At 41.6% G+C, this 19762-nt stretch overlaps 1 protein-coding gene across 19 annotated transcripts in view; it reads left to right on the forward strand.

Annotated features, from left to right (window-relative positions):
* DOCK9 (dedicator of cytokinesis 9) overlaps window positions 1–19762 on the forward strand; it is a 345105-nt gene that overhangs the window by 221008 nt on the left and 104335 nt on the right. For all 19 annotated transcript variants that reach the window (XR_010318170.1, XM_064269962.1, XM_064269966.1 and 16 more), the window contains 12 exons: window positions 8284–8363; window positions 8449–8636; window positions 8805–8870; window positions 10660–10752; window positions 11484–11607; window positions 11929–12050; window positions 13264–13350; window positions 13697–13786; window positions 16190–16305; window positions 16571–16640; window positions 17538–17663; window positions 18524–18595. Coding sequence is in view for 18 of the 19 variants with exons in the window: in XM_064269962.1 (XP_064126032.1) it covers window positions 8284–8363; window positions 8449–8636; window positions 8805–8870; window positions 10660–10752; window positions 11484–11607; window positions 11929–12050; window positions 13264–13350; window positions 13697–13786; window positions 16190–16305; window positions 16571–16640; window positions 17538–17663; window positions 18524–18595 (1234 nt within the window). In the remaining variant the exon portion in view is untranslated. The remainder of the gene's footprint in view (window positions 1–8283; window positions 8364–8448; window positions 8637–8804; window positions 8871–10659; window positions 10753–11483; window positions 11608–11928; window positions 12051–13263; window positions 13351–13696; window positions 13787–16189; window positions 16306–16570; window positions 16641–17537; window positions 17664–18523; window positions 18596–19762) is intronic.

Consider the following 19762-nt stretch of genomic DNA (forward strand, 5'->3'; position numbering starts at 1 on the left):
GATGAGTATGGCCTCAGCAAAGCCGCTGCAAGTGGAAACAGGAGAAGTGAACATGTTCAGGTCATGCCAAAGAACCAGAATATTGGGCCCTGGTTTTCTGATTGGGTGTGAGAGCAGAAAGAGAAAGAAGTGGATGGTAGTCTAAGATGAATACTCCCAGGCTTTTGACTTGCATGATAGATTGACTCATGGTACCGTTAACTGAATGAGTGATTGGGGGGAGAAGATAGAAACTCATATAACCCAAAACCAGACCCGTTGCCATCAAGTTGATTCCAACTCATAGTGATTCTATAGGACAGAATAGAAGTGCCACATAGGATTTGCAAGGAGCAGCTAGTGGATTCAAACTGCTGACCTTTTTGTTAGCAGCCAGGCTCTTAACCACAGGGCCAGCAGGGCTATTTTCAGACATTGTTCTAAAGGCTTCACCCATATTAATGAGCAAGCCTATGAGGTAGATAATATTGCTACGCCATGTTACAGAGGAAGAGATGGAGGCAGAGCAGTAGAACAGTGTGTCCAACGTCACACAGATAGTAGTAGGTAGAAGTCAGTCTGTCCCAAGGATCCGTGCTCTTAACTGCTATGCTATTCTGCCTCTCTTAACAAGTTCACTTCTTAACCTATAAAACTGATTTGCTTTGCTAGGGATACGGATTTTAGAAATTTCTGGGAAACCTCTGGGAATGAGAAGTAACTGAGGGTATTAGGAGCTAATGAAATGAACAGCTAAGAAGCAGGAGCTAACTATTCTATGCCATATGTACCCCTTTCAGTGTTTTTTTTTTTTTTTTAAATGTACATCAATATAAAAACAATATCAGTTTGCCTAGAACTTAGGAATGATTGTTTAGCTCTACTTAACTTCATTTTTACCTTTTTCTAACTTCTCTTTCTTCAGTGGTAAGACTAGAAGTAAAAGACATGCAGGAGTCATAGGAACAGCCTCAATAAATTACAAAAACTTAGGGAATTCTAATAGTTTCTTATAATTTTTGCATGTCAACAAGCATCTACAGCTTTAAAGATGATGTGGAATCCCTTTATCCAGAGGTTTAAAAGGGGGAAAGAGGAAAAGAATTTTTTAGGTGGATCAAGGTGGGTCTTTATGAAACCGAGGAAGGATTCTCAAGGTTCCGTCCAGTTCTGTGATTTTATAATTCTTGATTGTCTTGGGTTTTTTCCTTCCCATTTTGGGCCTTCAATGGAAGAGCAACCCTGCTTTTCCCTTTGCTGATTTACTTCCCTGTACCAGTGAGCTTTGCAGTTCAGCATAGCAGCTCAAGGGCACACCTGCTGGGTTGATTGTGAATAAATCATTCTCCACCTAGCTTCGGTAATTAGAGCAGGGTAGATGAGGATGCAGGATGCGGGATATGGGATGAGTCCTCGCTGGGTTTGGCCTCGCTGTGTTCCTGGACCATGTGGTGTCCCTAATTGCTGGCACATGTCTGACTGTCGTGCATCCTGGTAAGGAAGGAGGCCTGGTCAGAAGTACTCCTGGATCGTATGAGAATCTGTCACTGTTCTTGGAAGGCAAAATGAAATATCTTTACTTTTAGTTTCTAAATAATAGAAGTTCTTTTGCTTAAAAGTAATGCATGCTCATTATAGAAATTTTGAGAAGTACAGAAAAATGGCTCACCTTTAGTTCTACTCTTAATTCAGGAGGATCATCCTGAATATTTGGGGGCATTTCCTTTCTGTGTATTTTAGTTGGTTTTTTGTAGTTGTGGTCATACTATAAATACTATAGATAGATGTATATTTCCTTGCATAAATACTTCTTGAAGGTGTTAACACATATTTATACATCATTTTTAATGCCTCTATAATAGTTCATTGAGCAGATGGACCATGGATTATTTAACTCTTCTCTAGTTTAGGACATTTACAGTATTAACGATTTTTCAGGATTATAAGTATAGCCATGCCAAACATCTTTAGAAAAACGTTCTTTTATTGATAATGGGAATACATAGTTGTGCGTATAGTACTGGTATACAGTAATTATTGTCATTCTTTTATTTGAGTTCCAGGAAACTTTGAGCGATATTTGTAGAATAAAAATTACTTTTTTTGGAAACCTAGTCACCTTGGCTAAATAGATTAAAATATTTTCTGTCTCTAGAATCTGTAACAAATATTAACAGTGACATAGGTCTCCATGTACTCACTTAGGCAAGTAAACACGCTGTTTGACTAGGGAGGAAAAATAACATGTATGTGACCTCCTTTTTTAAAAGAAAGTGTGTCACATATTTCTCTTTGCGTGTGAGTGAATGAATGGATAGGTAGCTAGTTAGCTACATGGAGAGACAAACAGACAAAAACAGTCAGGTAGGGTACACACCAAGGTGTTAATCACGGTTACCTGTGACCAGTGGGCCTGTGGGTGATTTTTCATTCTCCACTTTATATTTTCCATGAAATTTTTTAAACTAATGTTTGCTATTATATTCATAATGAACAGACAATGGAGTTTTTCAATGTGAGTGGCAGAGGTTGGAAGCCCTGTCTTAAAGTTACCCCCTAAGCTGGTTAGCTTGAGACCCTCCACCCCGCCCCACCTCCAGCGGTGGCTCTTCAGAGAGCCCCAGCTCAGGGTTCTGTCTTCTTCAGTGGAGGCTGGAGGGTGGTGTGCACAAGATTATTATCAAAAAGTGATCTGAGCGCAAAGCCTCAGCCAGCCAGCAAGGAGCACAGACCTTCGTTGGCTGAGAACACAGGGAAAAGCTGGGTGTGGTTTCCCTTGCATAGCACACCTTCCTGCCTGAGCTCACTAACAAGGATTTAGTGGGATGTGTGTGTTCAGGTAGCTAGTGAAAGACCCAGAAAGCAGAAAATAAGGGCCAGATGCCAACAGCGTTCGAATACACACGGCAGTGGGGAGACAGCAGCCTTCCCTGTCACAATCCAGAGAAATGTCAATGTCTCTATACTGTTTTCTTCACAGTAGAGTTAGGGAAGTGGCCATTCATTTTCCTTTTTTTTTTTTTTCTAATCTCAGCTGTGCTCTTTTTTTTTCCTCTTATTTTTTACAGGAAATTGTCTGATGTCAGTGGCCTGGGCACACAGATTGAATCCAAAGCTATTATTTCTTTCCCCATTATTGTCTCGAAATGTCATTCAATATTAGATGAGAAAAAACCATTTTTTTCCCTGAAATTCTTATGGTGGAAATTGCCAACTTAAACTCAATTATAAACAAAAGACAAATGGAAATGAGCGAAACCTTGAGAGAAAGTGATTCTGCAACTTAGGGCTTGTGATAGGCAAAGTGGATATATTGAACATGGTCTCTAGTCATAAGAAAACAAGAATGTAGAATTTTTAGGGAAATCCTGTTTCAGATGAACAGTATTCCAAGATACGCTGAGAAGTTACATGTGAGACTGATAACAAGAATGTCTGAGGAATCTTAAAAACTGGAGGTGGCAACTTTTCAAAAATTGGAACACAATTAAATGCCGAACCTATAGGCCGCTGAGTCTTGATGGTCCTTGGCAATGTCCTAAAAGAAATTGTGAAACAGATGGCTTATGGAAAACCATAAGGCGGCAACATTCTGTTTTCTGGTAATAAGCCGTGTCATGTTGAACTAGTCCTCCTAACCACATTGCTGCTTCTCTCTCTTTAATTGGGTTATTAAGCCAGTACAGTAGAAGAATAGAGCCTTTGACAGAGTATACGTACAATGATATCCTCTGAACGAGTTAGAGAATTGCTGCACCCATGAGAAGACAGTTGTTCAACTGCTAGAGTGAGCAGATGCAAGGACAAGTGATTAATGGCTTTTATCAGTCTGGAGATGGCTCTCGAGGGATTTGAGAAGGAGCCTGTTCTTGGCAATATCCTGTGCAATATTTTCATCAATGACATTTATGAGAATATTACTTGTAGATTAAATGTCTTCATGACATAAAGCTATTAGGAATATCTAATATGTTAGATGTTAGAATCTGGAGTTAGGAAGATTCTGACAAACTAAAAATGGCTCAAATCTAAAAAGGTGAAGTTTCATAAAGACAAAAACAAAATCCTATTCTGAGATCCAAAAACCATAATTGTATAAATACAAGATGGAATGAGGTAGCATACTAGCAAAGCGTATGAAAAAATATTTAGAAATTTTAGCAAAGCGTATGGAAAAATATTTAGAAATTTTAGGTGGATGTAAATTTAATGTAGATCACTAGGGTGGTGCTGCTACCCAAAACTAATAGTATTTTGGCTGTATTAATAGAACATATTATTCAAAGCCAGTCAGCTTCCCTATCCCAAGCTGGCCAGACCATTCTGGGCATAATCTGTGCAATTCTGGGTATCGTGATGTAAATGAGACTTTGTTGTAGTAGAGAAATGGTATTGGAGGAAGCTGCAAAAGAGCTGAGAACAGAAGACTTCAGAAAGATATAATAATTGTGTTTAAATGGTTGAAAGGTGTTACACAGAGGAGCATAACTAGGCCCACTGATGAATGGAAGCTTCAGTGATGAAGGAGTCCTGGTGGTGTAGTGGTTAAGTGCTTTGTTGCTAATAGAGTTTCTAGCAAAATGGTGGGTACAAAGCAGGTGCTTAGTGAATATTTGTTTCTGTGTTTGGTCTAACCTCAGTCCAATACAGGAAACTCTATTTCTCTTTTCACCACTGTTAGATTTTATGTATTTTGGAACCCTATCATTGGGTGTGTATATATTTATTATGGTTATGCCATCTTGGTGGATTGACCCTTTAATGATTATATGATGTCCTTCCTTTTATGGTGGATCTTGCTTGAAAGTCTATTTTATCAGATTAATATTGCCATTTCTGTTCTTTTTTGGTTGTTGTTTGCTTGATATATTTTTTCCATCTTTGAGTTTTAGCTTCTTTATGTCTTTGTGTCTGAAGTGTGTCTCTTGTAGACAGCCTATTGATTTTTTTTTTTTTTTTAATCCATTCTGCTACTCTCTGTCTCTTTACTGGTGTATTTAAGCCATTTACATTCAGTGTGATTATCAATAGGTATAAGTTTATTGTTCTCATTTTGTTGTGCCCTTTTTTTTGTGTGTGTGTGGTATTGACAGTTTCTTTGTTGCACTTAATTTTCTGTCCTGAGCTCTTTTTTTGATGGATTTTCTTTTCTTTCTTTGTTGTTGATTTTGTGTTTTGTGAGTCCTTATGTTTTTCTTTTTTGATGAATAGGTTTGTTAGCTTTCTTTTTGGTTACCTTGAAATTTACCTTTATCTTCCTAAGTTTAAAAAAAAAAATTTTTTTTTAAGGCTGTCTTTTATTTCTTGATTTCACCTTGACTTTCTCTCCATACGAAAGGTCCATTTATTTCCTCTTTTCACTTTGTTGTTGTTGTCATTTACAGATTGATATCTCTGGTTCCCTGTTTTTTAGCATTTTAGCTTTGTTTTATTTTTGAGAATTCTTTATCTGGGTTTGTATCTGGCTGAAGCTGTCCTGTTTCCTAATCTGAGGTAGTTATGTGATATTGTTGGTTTTCTGTCCAAAGCACTCTCTCTCATGTTTCTTATCTGGTTTTTATAAATTGTCTTAATTTCTATCTATCTGAAAATGTTGTAATGCTGCCATCATTCTGAGAGACTGTTTTGCTGGGTGTGTAATTCTTAGTTGGCAGTCCCCCCCTGCCCCAAGGTTTTATGTGTGTCATCTCATTGCCTTCTTGCCTGCATGTTTTCTGCCAAGTGCTCGGAGTGTAGTCTTATTGGTTCCCCTTTGTAGATGACTTTTTGCTTTTCCTGAGCTACTTTCAGGATTTTCTTTGTCTTTGGTTTTGGCATGTTTGATGATGATATGTCTTAGTTACTTTCTGTTGGGATCTATCCTGTATGGGGTTTGTTGAGCTTCTCAGATGAATGTCTTCCCATTTTCGTGGTATTAGGGAAGTTTTCTTCCAGTAAATCTTCGGCAGGTCTGTTTTTTTGTTTTGTTTTTTTGCCTGCTCCTGTTCTGGAATTCAAATCATGTGTAAATTTTTCCTCTTGATAGTATCCACATAGTTCTTAGGCTTTCTTCGTTTTTCTTCATTATTTATTTTTCCTCAAACAAATTGCTATCAAGGGATTTGTCCTCTTTTGAGTTGTGTATTTCTGATATTTTGTTGTTAATCTTTTGGATTTCTGGTTGCTGTTTTGGAAACCCTGGTGGTGTAATGGTTAAGTGCTGAGGCTGCTAACCAGAAGTCGGCAGTTCAAATCCGCCAGGCACTCCTTGGAAACTCTATGGGCCAGTTCTACTCTGTCCTATAGGGTCGCTATGAGTCGGAATTGACTCGATGGCAGTGGATTTGGTTTGTTGGTTTGTTTTTGTATGGTTTCTGATTATTTTGTCATTTTGCTGTTGTATTGTTTTACTGAATTCTTCTATTGTTTTTTCTCTACTTTCCTTGATTTTGTCTGTGTTTTAACTGCTCTCTTTCTGGAGCTCTTGGAGAACCCTGATATCGGTCTTTTGAGTTCTTTATCTGGTAGTTCATTACCATTTCTTCCTCAAGAAGGTTTTCTGGTTCTTTATTTTGGTCACTTGCTGGAGCCATCTTGTCCTGCCTCTTTATGTGATTTAGTATTGTCTGTTGTCTCTGAAGCGTTACGGTGTTGTTATATTAATTTATTTATTGCATGTTTGTTTGCTAGGTCCTGATTTTTGTTTTGTTTTGATATATCTGAGTAGTGGGGTGTCTGTACTACTCTGGTGGCCAGTCTGCCTACCCTGGAGCTCTCACCTGTCTCTGGGTGGGTGTGTAAGTGTGAGTCTCTATTCACTAGTCTTGTGGGTAGCTGACGATGTAGCTGGTGGTGTTGGTGAGGCGATGTGTCTGTCCGGCTGGTTACCTGGGCATGGGTACAGGAAGCATCCTCACTGGTCGCAGGGTTGGGTGTTGTGTGTGTATACTGCCGGTTGCCAGGTGGTTGGTGTGAGGGTGCCTGAGTCATCAGTCACCAGCTGTGTGATGCAGAAACTCTCACTGATGGTCCCGGGTGGGCAGGGCTATGCAGGGGTGGTCAGAGCATGGCACAAGCCTCTGGTTGCAGGGGGGAGTGGTGTGTGGGCTGAGGTAAGGGGGATGCCACCAGTCTATAGGTACCCGCTAGGAGAGTATACCCCTGTCCACTAGAACATGACACGGCAGAGGGTGTGCCACTGGTCCTCTGGCCCCCCACCTCGGCACATGTGGCTGGAGAGAGTAGGAGGCCCCACTGGTCTGTGGGTTCCAGCACAGGCAGCTGGGTGTAGGAGTGGATGCACCAGTCCTTGGCCCCCTGATGCAGTTGTCTGGGCAGAAGAGAGGGTACCACTGCTCCCTGGCACTGGCAGCCAGGTGGAGAAGTTAATGCCATTGGTCCATGGGCTATGGCTTGGGATGCTGGGCTTAGGAGTGGGTGCCGCCATTCCACGGGCCGCCAGCATGGTTGGGTGGGTGGAAGAGGGAATGCCATCAGTCTACGGGCCCCCAGTGCGGGTGGCTAGCAGAGAGGTGGGTACTGCCGGCCTGTGGGCCCCTGGCTTGGAGTGTGGGGCAGTGGTGGGTGCCGTTGGATCGTGATTGCGAGCGGGGAGTACATTGCAGACCCACAGGCCTCCGGCATGGGGGGGTGGGGTGGCATGATGGGTGAGCTGGGTGTACTTAACTTTGGCAGGGTGGGGAGCAAGCACTCCTGCCTGGCTCTGGACGTGAGTGTAGACTCGCTCCTGCCTGGCCGCACCAGTGATGGGGGCTTCAGCTGGGATCACTGCTTGCTTTGTCTCAGTATGGCCACACTGTGCAGGTTAGGCTGGCAGGGCACTGGGGATCCCTAATTCTCCATGTCTGCTATTCTGTACAGCCTTTCATTCTGCTTGGCCGCCGGCCCTCTTCTTCAGCCTTGCTTGTGATGCTCAGGGTTCCAAAGTTGTCATCTATATCCTGTTCACTTGTTTTCTCCTGTCTTTGTTGTCAGAGAGACATTATAAGGTGTCTGACTATACCACCATCTTAGACTGCTTCCCAAAATGTATTCTTAAAATTGTTTTTACCTTTTTACTAGAATATGCAGCTAACCAAAAGGTGGGCAGTTCGCATCCACCAGGCTGTCCTTGGAAACTCTATGGGGCAATTTCTACTCTGTCCTGTAGGGTTGCTGTGAGTCGGAACTGACAGCCACGGGATTGGTTTTGGTTTTTTGGGTTTGTGATTTACATACATTTGTCCTGGAAATGATGCTCTAGAATTCAGGTTTTAGAGCTAACCTAACTTGCAAGCATGTGACTTTCTCTTCTTTTGTTTTTAGACCTGAGAAGATGGCTAAGCTTCCAGTGATTTTAGGCAACCTAGACATTACAATTGATAACGTTTCCTCTGACTTTCCTAGTAAGTGTGAGTTCTATGCAATCAACAGACACAATTTTGTTTGGTTGGTTTTTACTTCAATCTGATTTGTTTTGTATCTTTTCAGATTATGTTAATTCGTCCTACCTTCCCATGAAGCAATTTGAAGCCAGTACTAAAACTCCAATCACCTTTGAAGTAGAGGAATTTGTGCCCTGCATACCCAAACACACTCAGCCGTACACCATCTACAATAACCACTTCTATGTTTATCCGAAGTGCTTGAAATATGACAGTCAAAAGTCTTTTGCCAAGGTGAGTGCAAAGATTGGGGTTCATTTTTGATATCAAACTTTCTCTTAGGATTTGGCTTCCCCTGCTCTTTTAAAGATACTTTTTTTTTTTTTATGTATTCTGGCTTTTCATTTGGGTTTATTTTCATTTTCTTTTCTTTTTTTCTTCCCCCTTTAAATATTGCTGCAGGCCAGAAACATTGCTGTTTGTGTTGAGTTTAAAGATTCCGATGAAGAAGAAGCTCAGCCGCTGAAGGTTTGTTTTTCGTGTGTGTTCTTCACAACATGCTTTTTCACATTTTAAAAGCTACATTGTCCAACTGAAGGGATTTTCAGCACATTTTAATTAACCCAGACACAAAAACATGTAACATCACACGTAACATGGCCACGTGGGCTGAACCTTATGGAGTATGGAATGGTTAAGTTCTTGCTTCTTATCAACTATTTGTTCTGTTAGACTCTTTAGGGATGCAGGTTTCTTACATTCAACTCAGTGATATTTACGGTACACTTACTATGAGCCAGGCATTGTGTACGGTGCTAGGAATTATATTAGTAATATTGATCATAGTAATAATAAAAGATTAACAATAAACCAGTTGCCTTTTCAAGTCAGTTTCAACTCACAAAGGCCCCACGTTTGTCAGAGTAGAGCTACGCTCCGTAGGGTTTTCAATGGCTGACTTTTCAGAAGTAGATTGCCAGGCTTCTCTTCCCAGATGCCTCTGGGTAGACTCGAATTTTCAACCTTTAGGTTAGCAGCTGAGCACATTAACCATTCGCACCGCCTGAGGACCCCAAACCAAACCAGTTTCGCAGAGTCATCTCCTGTCCGTGGTGACCCAGCTGTGTCAGTGTCAGGGCAGAGCTATGCTTCATAGGGTTTCCAGTGGTGATTTTTTAGAAGTAGATAGCCAGGCCTTTCTTCCAGAGTACCTCTGGGTAGACTCAAACCTCCAACCTTTGGGTTAACCATTTGTACCACTCAGGGACTTCAGATTTACCGTAGACATTTACTAAATATTTATTGTAGTAATGATGATAAAAACAAAGCAAAACAACAACAACAAAAAAAACCCTTGCCATTGAATCATTTCCGACTCAGCAACCCTATAGGGCAGCAGAAGTGCACCATTGGGTTTCCAAGGAGTGGCTGATGGATTCGAACTGCTGACCTTTTGGTTAGCAGCTGAGCTCTTCACCACTGTGCCACCAGGGCAACAATGATAGCGGTAGATTATAGGTGACATTTTTTTGAATGCTTATTATATTCCAAGCACTTCTTTTAGTGCTTTATGTGTATGAAACCCTTTTAATTCTCCTAGTAGTCTTTTGAGTGAGGTCCTATCATTTTAGCATTTTTTGAATGAGGAGACTAATGCACAGACTAATGGCCTCCAGAGCCTATTTTCTTTAACTGTGTTAAAATGACTGCCAAAGAAGGGAAGCACACAAAGATGCAAAGAAGAATAAAATTCAGCGTCCGTCCATAAGGATTCACAGTTTAGTGGGAAAGACAGACATGGAAAAAATGATATGTAATAAATTAATCCATTGACAACACAGAAGGTACTGAAAAAAAAATTTTTTTGACCACACTGAATAATTATTATAGAAGGGCATACAGAAAATGCTGAGAGAACACAGAGATGGGAGTTAGTCCCTCTTTTTTTGGACTGGTGGCCTCAAGGAAAGATAATTGGCTCTGGAAGGCTGATGAGTTTTCTTGGTGCCCATAGCGGGAGGTGCTTCAGACAGGGACGGCATAACAAAGATTTGGAGACGAACAGTGAGTAGGGAGTAGCAGTCCAAGGCTGGATCGTGCAGGAGAGGAGGGTGGGCTGGGAGCTGAGTTCGGGGTGGGTTCGACCCAGTGGTCAGGGGGCCTGCAGGCCTGGAGCCTCCGTGAGCAAAAGAAAATCCGTCTGAGGTGGTTATGCTGAGCTTATTCTGTGGGAATGCCTCTTTCTGTACAGTACTCCTGAGTTTAATTTCTTCACGAAGTGAATACTAGTGGTTCCCTTTGCTCATTCTTGTTTCAGTGCATTTACGGTAGACCTGGGGGGCCAGTGTTCGTGAGAAGTGCCTTTGCTGCGGTTTTACACCATCACCAAAATCCGGAATTTTATGATGAGGTAAGTGATGTTTTCAAGGGAAAACCCAGTGTAACCAGTTCTAAGGATGACTCCAAATTATTTGCTTGGTCAAGGAAAACTTAAGAGACATTTCAATGCACCGTACTGGAAATTACAGTAATAGAACTAAATATTGAAGTATCTGTTTTACATAAAATTTTTTCTCATTGTAAGAGTAACATGTTCATTGTAAAAAGAATTTGGAAAATACAGATATTATAGAAAAGAAGCCGTACTCCCCAGCATGATCATTATCTCTACCATATTTAATATTCTGACATATTTACTTTGAAATTCATACTTAAGTATAGTTACGTTTGTTGGTCCAGAGACTCTTCCTTTCTTACCAGTGGTCTGGCTTATATAGAATTATAATGCAGTTCATTAAAACTGCTATCTGAATCCTACCCGGAAACATTCTGTTCTGGTTTTCAATAATACCTTAGCTGGGGTAAGCTAGCGTAGTGGTTTCTGTTATCTGCATTCTAATATTTTCTAGAGTTGAAATACGCATCAACCCTCCTCCTGTTTCTCTTCCATGAATCAAGGATCCATTTCTTCCTTAGCAGGATTTACAGTCTCAGATGGCTTAGGCGCAAATGTTACCATCGTTCTGGAGAACAATTGCACGCTTGTGCACTAGGTGACACATTGCATCGTTAGCTCTCACTGAGAATTTTTGTTAATGGTTTTGGAGTATTAGAAAGATGGTTATTCTGTCTTCCTTGCAGATTAAAATAGAATTACCTACCCAGCTACACGAAAAGCACCACTTACTGTTCACATTCTTCCACGTCAGCTGCGATAATTCAAGTAAAGGAAGCACAAAGAAGAAGGACGTCATTGAAACACAAGGTCTGGCACGTAATCTTCCTTCGATGTTTATAATAACACTCACATTAGATTCTTTCTTTGGTTCTGTTTTTGCACCCTCTTGTTAAGGGGTGAAGGGACCATGTTTAAGTTGCACATGTAGATTTTTATAAAAGGTCGTTTTAGAATTCTAATCCCAAAGAGGGCAAACAACATCTTAGTCGGTGTTCTGCAGAGACCTTTCTAAACGTCTTACTCTGATTCATATGGACAGTCCTTAAAGTTCAGGCAGTTTAGTGATGTTGGCTTTTTTCCCCAAGTTTCCACACACTTAGAGTAGATTTTTTTGTTTGTTCTCAACAGTTGGATATTCCTGGCTCCCTCTCCTGAAAGATGGCAGGGTGGTGACGAATGAGCAGCAGACTCCTGTGTCGGCGAATCTTCCATCTGGCTACCTTGGCTACCAGGAGGTTGGGATGGGCAAGGTATATGGATTTTAAGATCGCTTTATCCCAATCCCTTCAGAAGACATTAAAGAACAACTAAAACAACACCACTACCACCAAAAAAAACCTTCCCAGCATTTTTGCTAGTTCCGACGTTTTAGTTTTGGTAATTCTTTTTCAGGAGCCCTGGTGGTGCAGCTGAAATCCACCAGCCGCTCCTCGGGAGCCCTGTGGTGCAGTTCTACTCTGTCCTGTGGGGTCGCTGTGCGTTGGGATGAACTCGATGGCAGTGAGTTTGGTTTTGGTTTAATTCCTTCTCACATCAGCTTAGTCCATTGAAAGGCAGTTATCACAGTCTCAGAATTACAGCTGGGATGTCTTATAAGCCCTGGACTAGCAGTACCTCAGCAGGGCGAGAAAGACGTGGAGATACTACATGAGGTAGTAGTCTGTCTGTGGAGACAACTGTGCGAGGCCCAAGTCAAGATGAGTTCTTAGGGTCCAGCAAGCTATCAGGAATTTCCTTCTGACTTATAAGTCCAGTAGGCAAATCCTCCATTCGGTTGGTAGCCAGTTAATGATACCATTCTGATTCATTAAAGCCTGATTCCACTCAGATTTCTCCAGTAGGTTTATTGGGTTTGTATCCTTTAAGCCATTGTGAATTTTACAGACTTCAGTTTTACAATGTTAGATAAGATCGTTTTCACTTTGTTTTGAAAAATATTTTAATGTTTCTTTGCATTTAAATAGTGCCAAATTTAGATTCATGTTGTGGACAAATACTTAAAATATTCCAGATAATTCTGAGTCTTAACGTGAGAATGTAGAGGTTTCAGAAGTTAAAATCATCATTTATGAATGAGTCTTTGCCTGTTCAGGACGTACTTATTGTCCTGTTTGTTTTATTGGTACCTTCTGGCATCTCTTGCACAGCCCTGACCTCAGGTTTAGTTAAGTCACCGATGGAATAGGATTCCTTTCCTCTCAAATACATGGTAACTCATCCAGCTGCAGCTAGATGGAAGGATGACTGAGGAAATACAGTGGGAAGAGCGTTGTACTTGGGGTAGAAAGTGGGCAGGAGTGAAGATCAGTTGCATTTCTCCTGTGGACCAGGTGCAGCTGTCAAGTCACCGAAGCTGTTTGGGCTGTCAGTACCTCATCAGTACACTCATTACCGGACTAGATCATGTCTGAAGCCAGGAGAGCTAATCTGTTGCGATGTTGTTTTCCACCATATTTTTTTCAGCATTATGGTCCAGAAATTAAATGGGTAGATGGAGGCAAGCCACTGTTGAAAGTTTCAACTCATCTGGTTTCTACAGTGTACACTCAGGTACGGTGCCCATCTGTTAAAATTAATAGTGATTTCTCTGTGACTAAGCTTGCAAGATGAAATCCTAATTGATGTACGCTATGGATGCATTTTTCCTATAAGTCTTTTTTTTTTTTTTAAGAACGTACATATGAGGTGTTCATATGTACTGATGTAAATAAACAATACAAGTAACATTTCTCAAGTTTCCCCTCTTGTTGTAGGGTTTTCCAGTCTTCGGTGTTGTCTGTCATTTCTATGTGATCAATTTCAGAGTCCTCACAAAAATATCCGTGCTACCAGAAGCAAATATTTTCTTTCCTTAGCATCTGTGTTAATAAGGTTTTTTTTTCTTTCTCTTTTTCAGGATCAGCATTTACATAATTTTTTCCAGTACTGTCAAAAAACCGAATCTGGAGCCCAGGCCTTAGGGAATGAACTTGTAAAATACCTTAAGGTATCAGATGGCTTTCTTAGTAACCATATTTTTACTTGTGCTTATTTTATTTTATTTTTGGTGAAAATATGCACAGCAAAGCATACACCCGTTCAGCAAATTTTCCACGTGCTGTTCAGTGACAAACGTGACACACTTCACATTGTTCCATGATTCTAATTATCTCTACCCGTATTGTTTCACCACCGTTAACGTAGATTCTCTGTCCCTTTATGTCCTCGTCCGCCCCTTAGAGTTACTGTTGCCAATTTGATCTGAAATAAATAATTCTTTAAAAGAGCTTATTGCTTGAGGGAAGCGTTCCTAATCAATGGAGCTAAACTGTTGTTTAGTTCAAAAATGACTCCACAGGATAGTTTTGGTTCAAGATTTAAAAATTGTTTCCAGGCAATAGATTTGGGGGTTCATTCAATCTCAGTGGATCCAGTAAGCCTAGTTACTAGGAGAATTTGAAGTTCTGTTGCACAGTTTTTCTCCTTTTGACCAGGATTCATCTATCGGGTCCTCAATCAAAGCGTTGAGTAATGGCAGCCAGGCACCATCCATTTCTTCTGGTCTCATGGTGAAGGAGACAGTAGTTTATGGAGGCAGTTAGACTTGCAGTCCATTTCCTTCTTTGATTCCTGGGTCTCTTCCTTCCTCTGTTGCTCTAGGTGAATAGAGACCAATTGTTGTATCCTGGGTGGCTGCTGGCAAGGTTTTAAGACCCCAGGCACTACTGAGTGAACTAGGAGGTAGAACAGAGACTCTAAAGAAGTGACGACTTTTTAAGGAGTTCAGAGTAGGTTGGGTTTTCTGTTGGCCAAGAATGTTATTCTTGCCCCTTTGAAACCATACATGAGGATACTCTTACTTGGACGTGAGGGCATCATTTGCTTCTAGGTGGACTTAGAGAGTACTACTCTTGCCTTCATCCTAGCCTCACGTATATTTTTCTCAGGCCAGACCTCTGAAACACACTCTTCCCCATGCATATAAAATCATTCACTTTACACAGGCTGTGCCTGTTGGAGTGTTCACTGGGTACAGAGACTGGTAGCGAACACATGAGAAGTCCCTCCTCTTAGGAATGCTGATTCCTTGTAAGAGGTAATATAAACTTGGTGAATGCATGCTAGATAGATAAAACAAAAACGGATCATACGCATGACCAGTCCCGGGTTTGGGCAGCAGTTAGGGAGGTTCCCGAAGTCACTGAGCAACGAGCTCAAGATAGAGTTTGTTTAGGGGAGTTTCCTCCAGAGTGTGATTCTGGGGAATGTTTTGAGCAAGGAGAGTACCTGAAAGGACATTTTAGTCATTGGGACAAAACATGAAATATGAGAAATGGGATAGACTTGTTTGCTTCAAGCAAGGAAAATGGAGTGGGGGTTTCATTTACTGCTTTGCCACATGGCCTTTCAGCTACCTCACAGAGAGCCCTGTGACTTTAAGAAGAGGCTCTTTATTCGTCTTCTGTTGCTGCTGTAACAAATGACCACAAACTGGCTTACGACAATGCAAACCTAGTTTTGTATAGTTCTATAGGTCAGAATTGGACATCCTAAAAGCAAAGACGAGAAGGCAGGAAGGGACAAGAAAACTGGACGAATGGACACAGAGAACCTGGGGTGGAGAAGGGGGGAGGGCTGACACATCACAGGTTTGGCAACCAGTGTCACAAAACAATTTGTGTATTAATTGTTCAATGAGAAACTAATTTGGTCTGTAAACTTTCACCTGAAGCACAGTTGGGAAAAAAAAAAAAGTTCGACATAGGACTTACTGACTAAAAATGAAGGGGTCAGCAGGGTTGTATTCCCTTCTGGAGGCTCTAGGGGCGAACCCAGGCTTGCCTTTTCCAGCTTCTAGAGGTTGCTGCATTTCTTGGTTCACAACCCCTCACTCCATCTTCAAAGCCAGCAGCAGGGCATCAGTTTGACCATTCTTCTTAAGTCACGTCTCCCTCTGACTTCTCTTCTGCCTCCGTCTTGGTTCGAATCCACCCAAAGGCATTGGGAGAAAGCCTGGTGATATACTTCCAAAAAATCAGCCATTGAAAACCCTATGGATCACAGTTCTGCTCAGACACACACGGGGTAACCTTAGGTCAGAGTCGACTCCGTGGCAGCTGGGGGTGGTGGCAATATGATTACATTGGGCCCACCCAGCTATTCCAGGGCAATCTCCCCATTTCAAGGTCAGCTAATTAGCAAACTTAGGCCTCCTTTGTTATATATTTCCTATTTGAATTCTCGAGATTAGGATATGGACATCTTTGGAGGCCCATTATCCTGCCTGCCATAGGCTTTCATTCATTTTAGATGGGATTTTTCCATCCTTATTTGAAACTGAGCAGAAATTACTTTGGATGGGTGTCCTTTTTTTAAAGATGACTGGAACTTTGCCACTCTGTGTCTGTAGAGTCTTCACGCAATGGAAGGCCACGTGATGATTGCCTTCTTGCCCACCATCTTAAACCAGCTGTTCCGAGTCCTCACCAGAGCCACCCAGGAGGAGGTCGCCGTCAACGTGACTCGGTAAGATAGGTGGATAGATGGATGCACTCTTCTCTTTCAGTCTGTCCGTATCTGGAGCACAGTCATACATATCTGAGATGCTAGTGTGTGTTGAACGTTATATTTAAGAAATTTCTGTTGATCCCATTATTAGGGACCACATCTAATTCTTTGTTTCCTGTGGTGCCAATAGCATTGTCATTGTTCTACTTCTACTGTGATAATAATGAAATGTTTCCATTTTCACCTTATTATTCATTGCTTTATTCATTCCTGTGGTGTGTAGGGTCATTATTCATGTGGTTGCCCAGTGCCATGAGGAAGGATTGGAGAGCCACTTGAGGTCATATGTTAAGGTATGTAAAATAAACTGTCCCAATCATTTAAATCTGTGGCTCTCCAATTTTCCTTCTAAGGACTTACTTTTTTTTAAAGTTTAGTTATTTGGGGATGTGCTTGAAACTTAATGCCTATGTTTTCTCTTCTATACCTTACAGCTAGTACGTGTACCTGAATGAGCCGAAGTCCCAAGAAGGGGGGCAATCATTCATTTATTTACTGAACTTCATTCTTTCAACTACATTTCTTTTAATGGGTTTTGCAAATAACGTAACCCTAATCTCATTGAAGTTGAAAAGGAATCTTACGTTGCTCTTGATTAGGCCACTGGTATACCTAGCTGTCTTTTTCACATCTAGAAGTCTTAGTGAAACTGCTTGTCCCCAGATAGGAAGGTAGGTTCTGGCTACAGTCAAATTAGATGACTATGAGGAACAGGAAGTGATGTCATTAGGATAAATACCAATGAGCTTTTTTTTTAATACAACATTCAGTAAACATGGTGGAACTTCCTGTTCTAAAAAGTCACACACAAGTTCTAATAAGATTTAGATACCTTTGTGAATTATAACTATATGTTTAAAAAAGTTTGGGGTTCTTCAGGGTATCCGTTACTGAGTATCATATGATTCATTCCTTGGAGTCTTTGGTAGAGATGGAATTATTGGGCTGGACGACCACCAATCTGACTGAGTTGGGGGATTCACGTATTTTGATGGGTTCCTGGAAGACATCACGGGTCTCCCTCGTTCCATCACATGACAGTCACCCTTCCTGCCTTCCGTTTCCATATATTCCTCTCCCACCCATGAAATCGTACCTCTGTCCCTGATCTCCAGTCTTTGGAGCCTCTCGAACTTTCAGCTCAACTTAGAGAACTAGTGCATTAAAGTATGTTTCCCTTTTCTTCAAAGTATGCTTATAAGGCTGAGCCATATGTTGCCTCTGAATATAAGACAGTGCACGAAGAACTGACCAAATCCATGACCACAATTCTCAAGCCTTCTGCCGATTTCCTCACCAGCAACAAACTACTTAAGGTAAGTTGGGAGGGCCAGTGTGGCTCTGCAGTATTGGAACTGATTAGAGAAAATTCAGACCCCACAGACTGATCAATTCACCACTGTTACTTGCTCTAAGAGACGGTCACCACCCCTCGAAAGGGGCAGCAGAGTCAGCTCTCCGATCCCAGGTTTACTATGTGGGTCTAGAGATGTTGTTGTTAGGTGCTATTGAGTCAATTCCAACTCATAACTACCCCACATACAACAGAATGAAGCACTGCCCAGTCCCACTCCGTGCTCACAATGGTGCCTATGCTTGAGGCCATTGTTGCCGCCACTGTGTCAGTCCATCTCATTGAGAGTCTTCCTCTTTATCTCCTGACCCTCTGCTTTACCAAGCTTGATGCCCTTCTTCAGGCACTGGTCCCTCCTGATAACATGCTCAAAGTATGTGGGTCTTGAGATCAGAGCTGCAAAGTATTACTATGGTCGCAGTTTTACTTGTTCTTGAATAAGTTATTATATTTAAATTAAAATTTACTGGAGGAAACTGATACAGAGATTATAAGGACAGGTGTTGCCAGACAACGGACTCCCTGAGAGGAAAGACTGCACCTGTGGTTGTGAGAAGCAGAGCCTCCCGTTGGGTCGAGGCATGCCCAGTGTAGGCACCCAGTTTCCTGGTGGAATGGGGTTATTTGTTGTTCAACATGTGAAAGCAGAACACCTGCCAGGCACCTCTTTCTTTGGTCTGATAATCATTTGCGGAGAGGTTCCACTGTGTTTTATGGCCACACCTGTTTCACGTCAATAACATTGACAGCTGAGAAAGTATATGTCTCACCTTCTTGTTGGTTTTTCTTACTGAAGCACTTTTTTTTTCTATCTTCTTTCAGTATTCATGGTTCTTCTTTGATGTTTTGATAAAATCCATGGCTCAGCATTTGATAGAGAACTCCAAAGTTAAGGTATGTTACTTCACACCAAGGTCTGTGTGGCAGCTCTTAGGGACAATTCTCCTTCATTGTGTTCGGTCACTAACATTTATGATTGCTTTCTGTGTGCCAATCACAGCACTGTCCTAAGTGCTCTGTTGCCGTCAAGTTAATCCCATCCCATGGAGACCCCACGTGTGCTCCATAGGATTTTCAAGGATGTAACCTTTCAGAATCAGATAGCCAGACCTGTCTTCTGAAGTGCCTCTGAATGGGTTCGGCTAGTTGCTGAATGCTTAACCATTCGCATCACCTGGGGACCCTTCTATATGATGTAGAAGTCATACTTCAATTAAGCTTCCTAACAATCCTCTTGAAGGAAGGACTATTCTGACCCCCATTTTATAGATGAGACGGAGGCCTGAGTGCTTGAGTAACTCACCCAAGGTCACACTGCCAATGAGTGCAGGAGCCAGGTGGTCTGGCTTCAAAGCCTGCACTCCTGAGCCACTTATATTATTAAATTCGATGAGAAAAAAATGTCTTTTCCTTTTAATTCTTCTTGTTGTTGTGTGTTGTCGAGTACATTCTGACTCAGAGTGACTCCATGGGACAGTAGAACTGCCGCTTAGGGTTTCCTAGGCTGTAATCATTTTTTATTTTTCTATTGTGTTTTAGATGAAGGTTTACAGAGGAAATTAGTTGCTCATTAATCGATTAATACACATGTTGTTTTGTGATGTTGGTTGCCAACCCCACGACATGTCAACACACTCCCCTTCTCAACCTTGGGTTCCCCATTACCAGCTTTCCTGTCGCCTCCTGCCTTCTCGTCCTTGCGCCTGGTCTGGTGTACCCATTTAGTCTCGTTCATTTTATGGGCCTGTCTAATCTTTACATGAAGGGTGCACCTCAGGAGTAACTTCACTACTGAGTTAAAAGGGTGTTCGGGAGGCATATTCTCAGGGTTTCTTCAGTATCTGTCAGACCAGTAAGGCTGGTCTTTTTTGGGGGTTAGAATTTTGTTCTACATTTTTCTCTACCTCTGTCTGGGACCGTCTTTTGTGATCCCTTTCAGAGCAGCTGGTGGTGATAGCCAGGTACCATCTAGTTGTGCTGAACTCAGCCTGGTGGAGGCTGTGGTAGTTGTGGTCTGTTAGTCCTTTGGACTGATCTTTCTCTTGTGTCATTGGTTTTCGG

This window comes from Loxodonta africana, chromosome 17 (assembly GCF_030014295.1).
Source record: "Loxodonta africana isolate mLoxAfr1 chromosome 17, mLoxAfr1.hap2, whole genome shotgun sequence".
In the NCBI taxonomy this organism is placed as follows: Eukaryota; Metazoa; Chordata; class Mammalia; order Proboscidea; family Elephantidae; genus Loxodonta; species Loxodonta africana.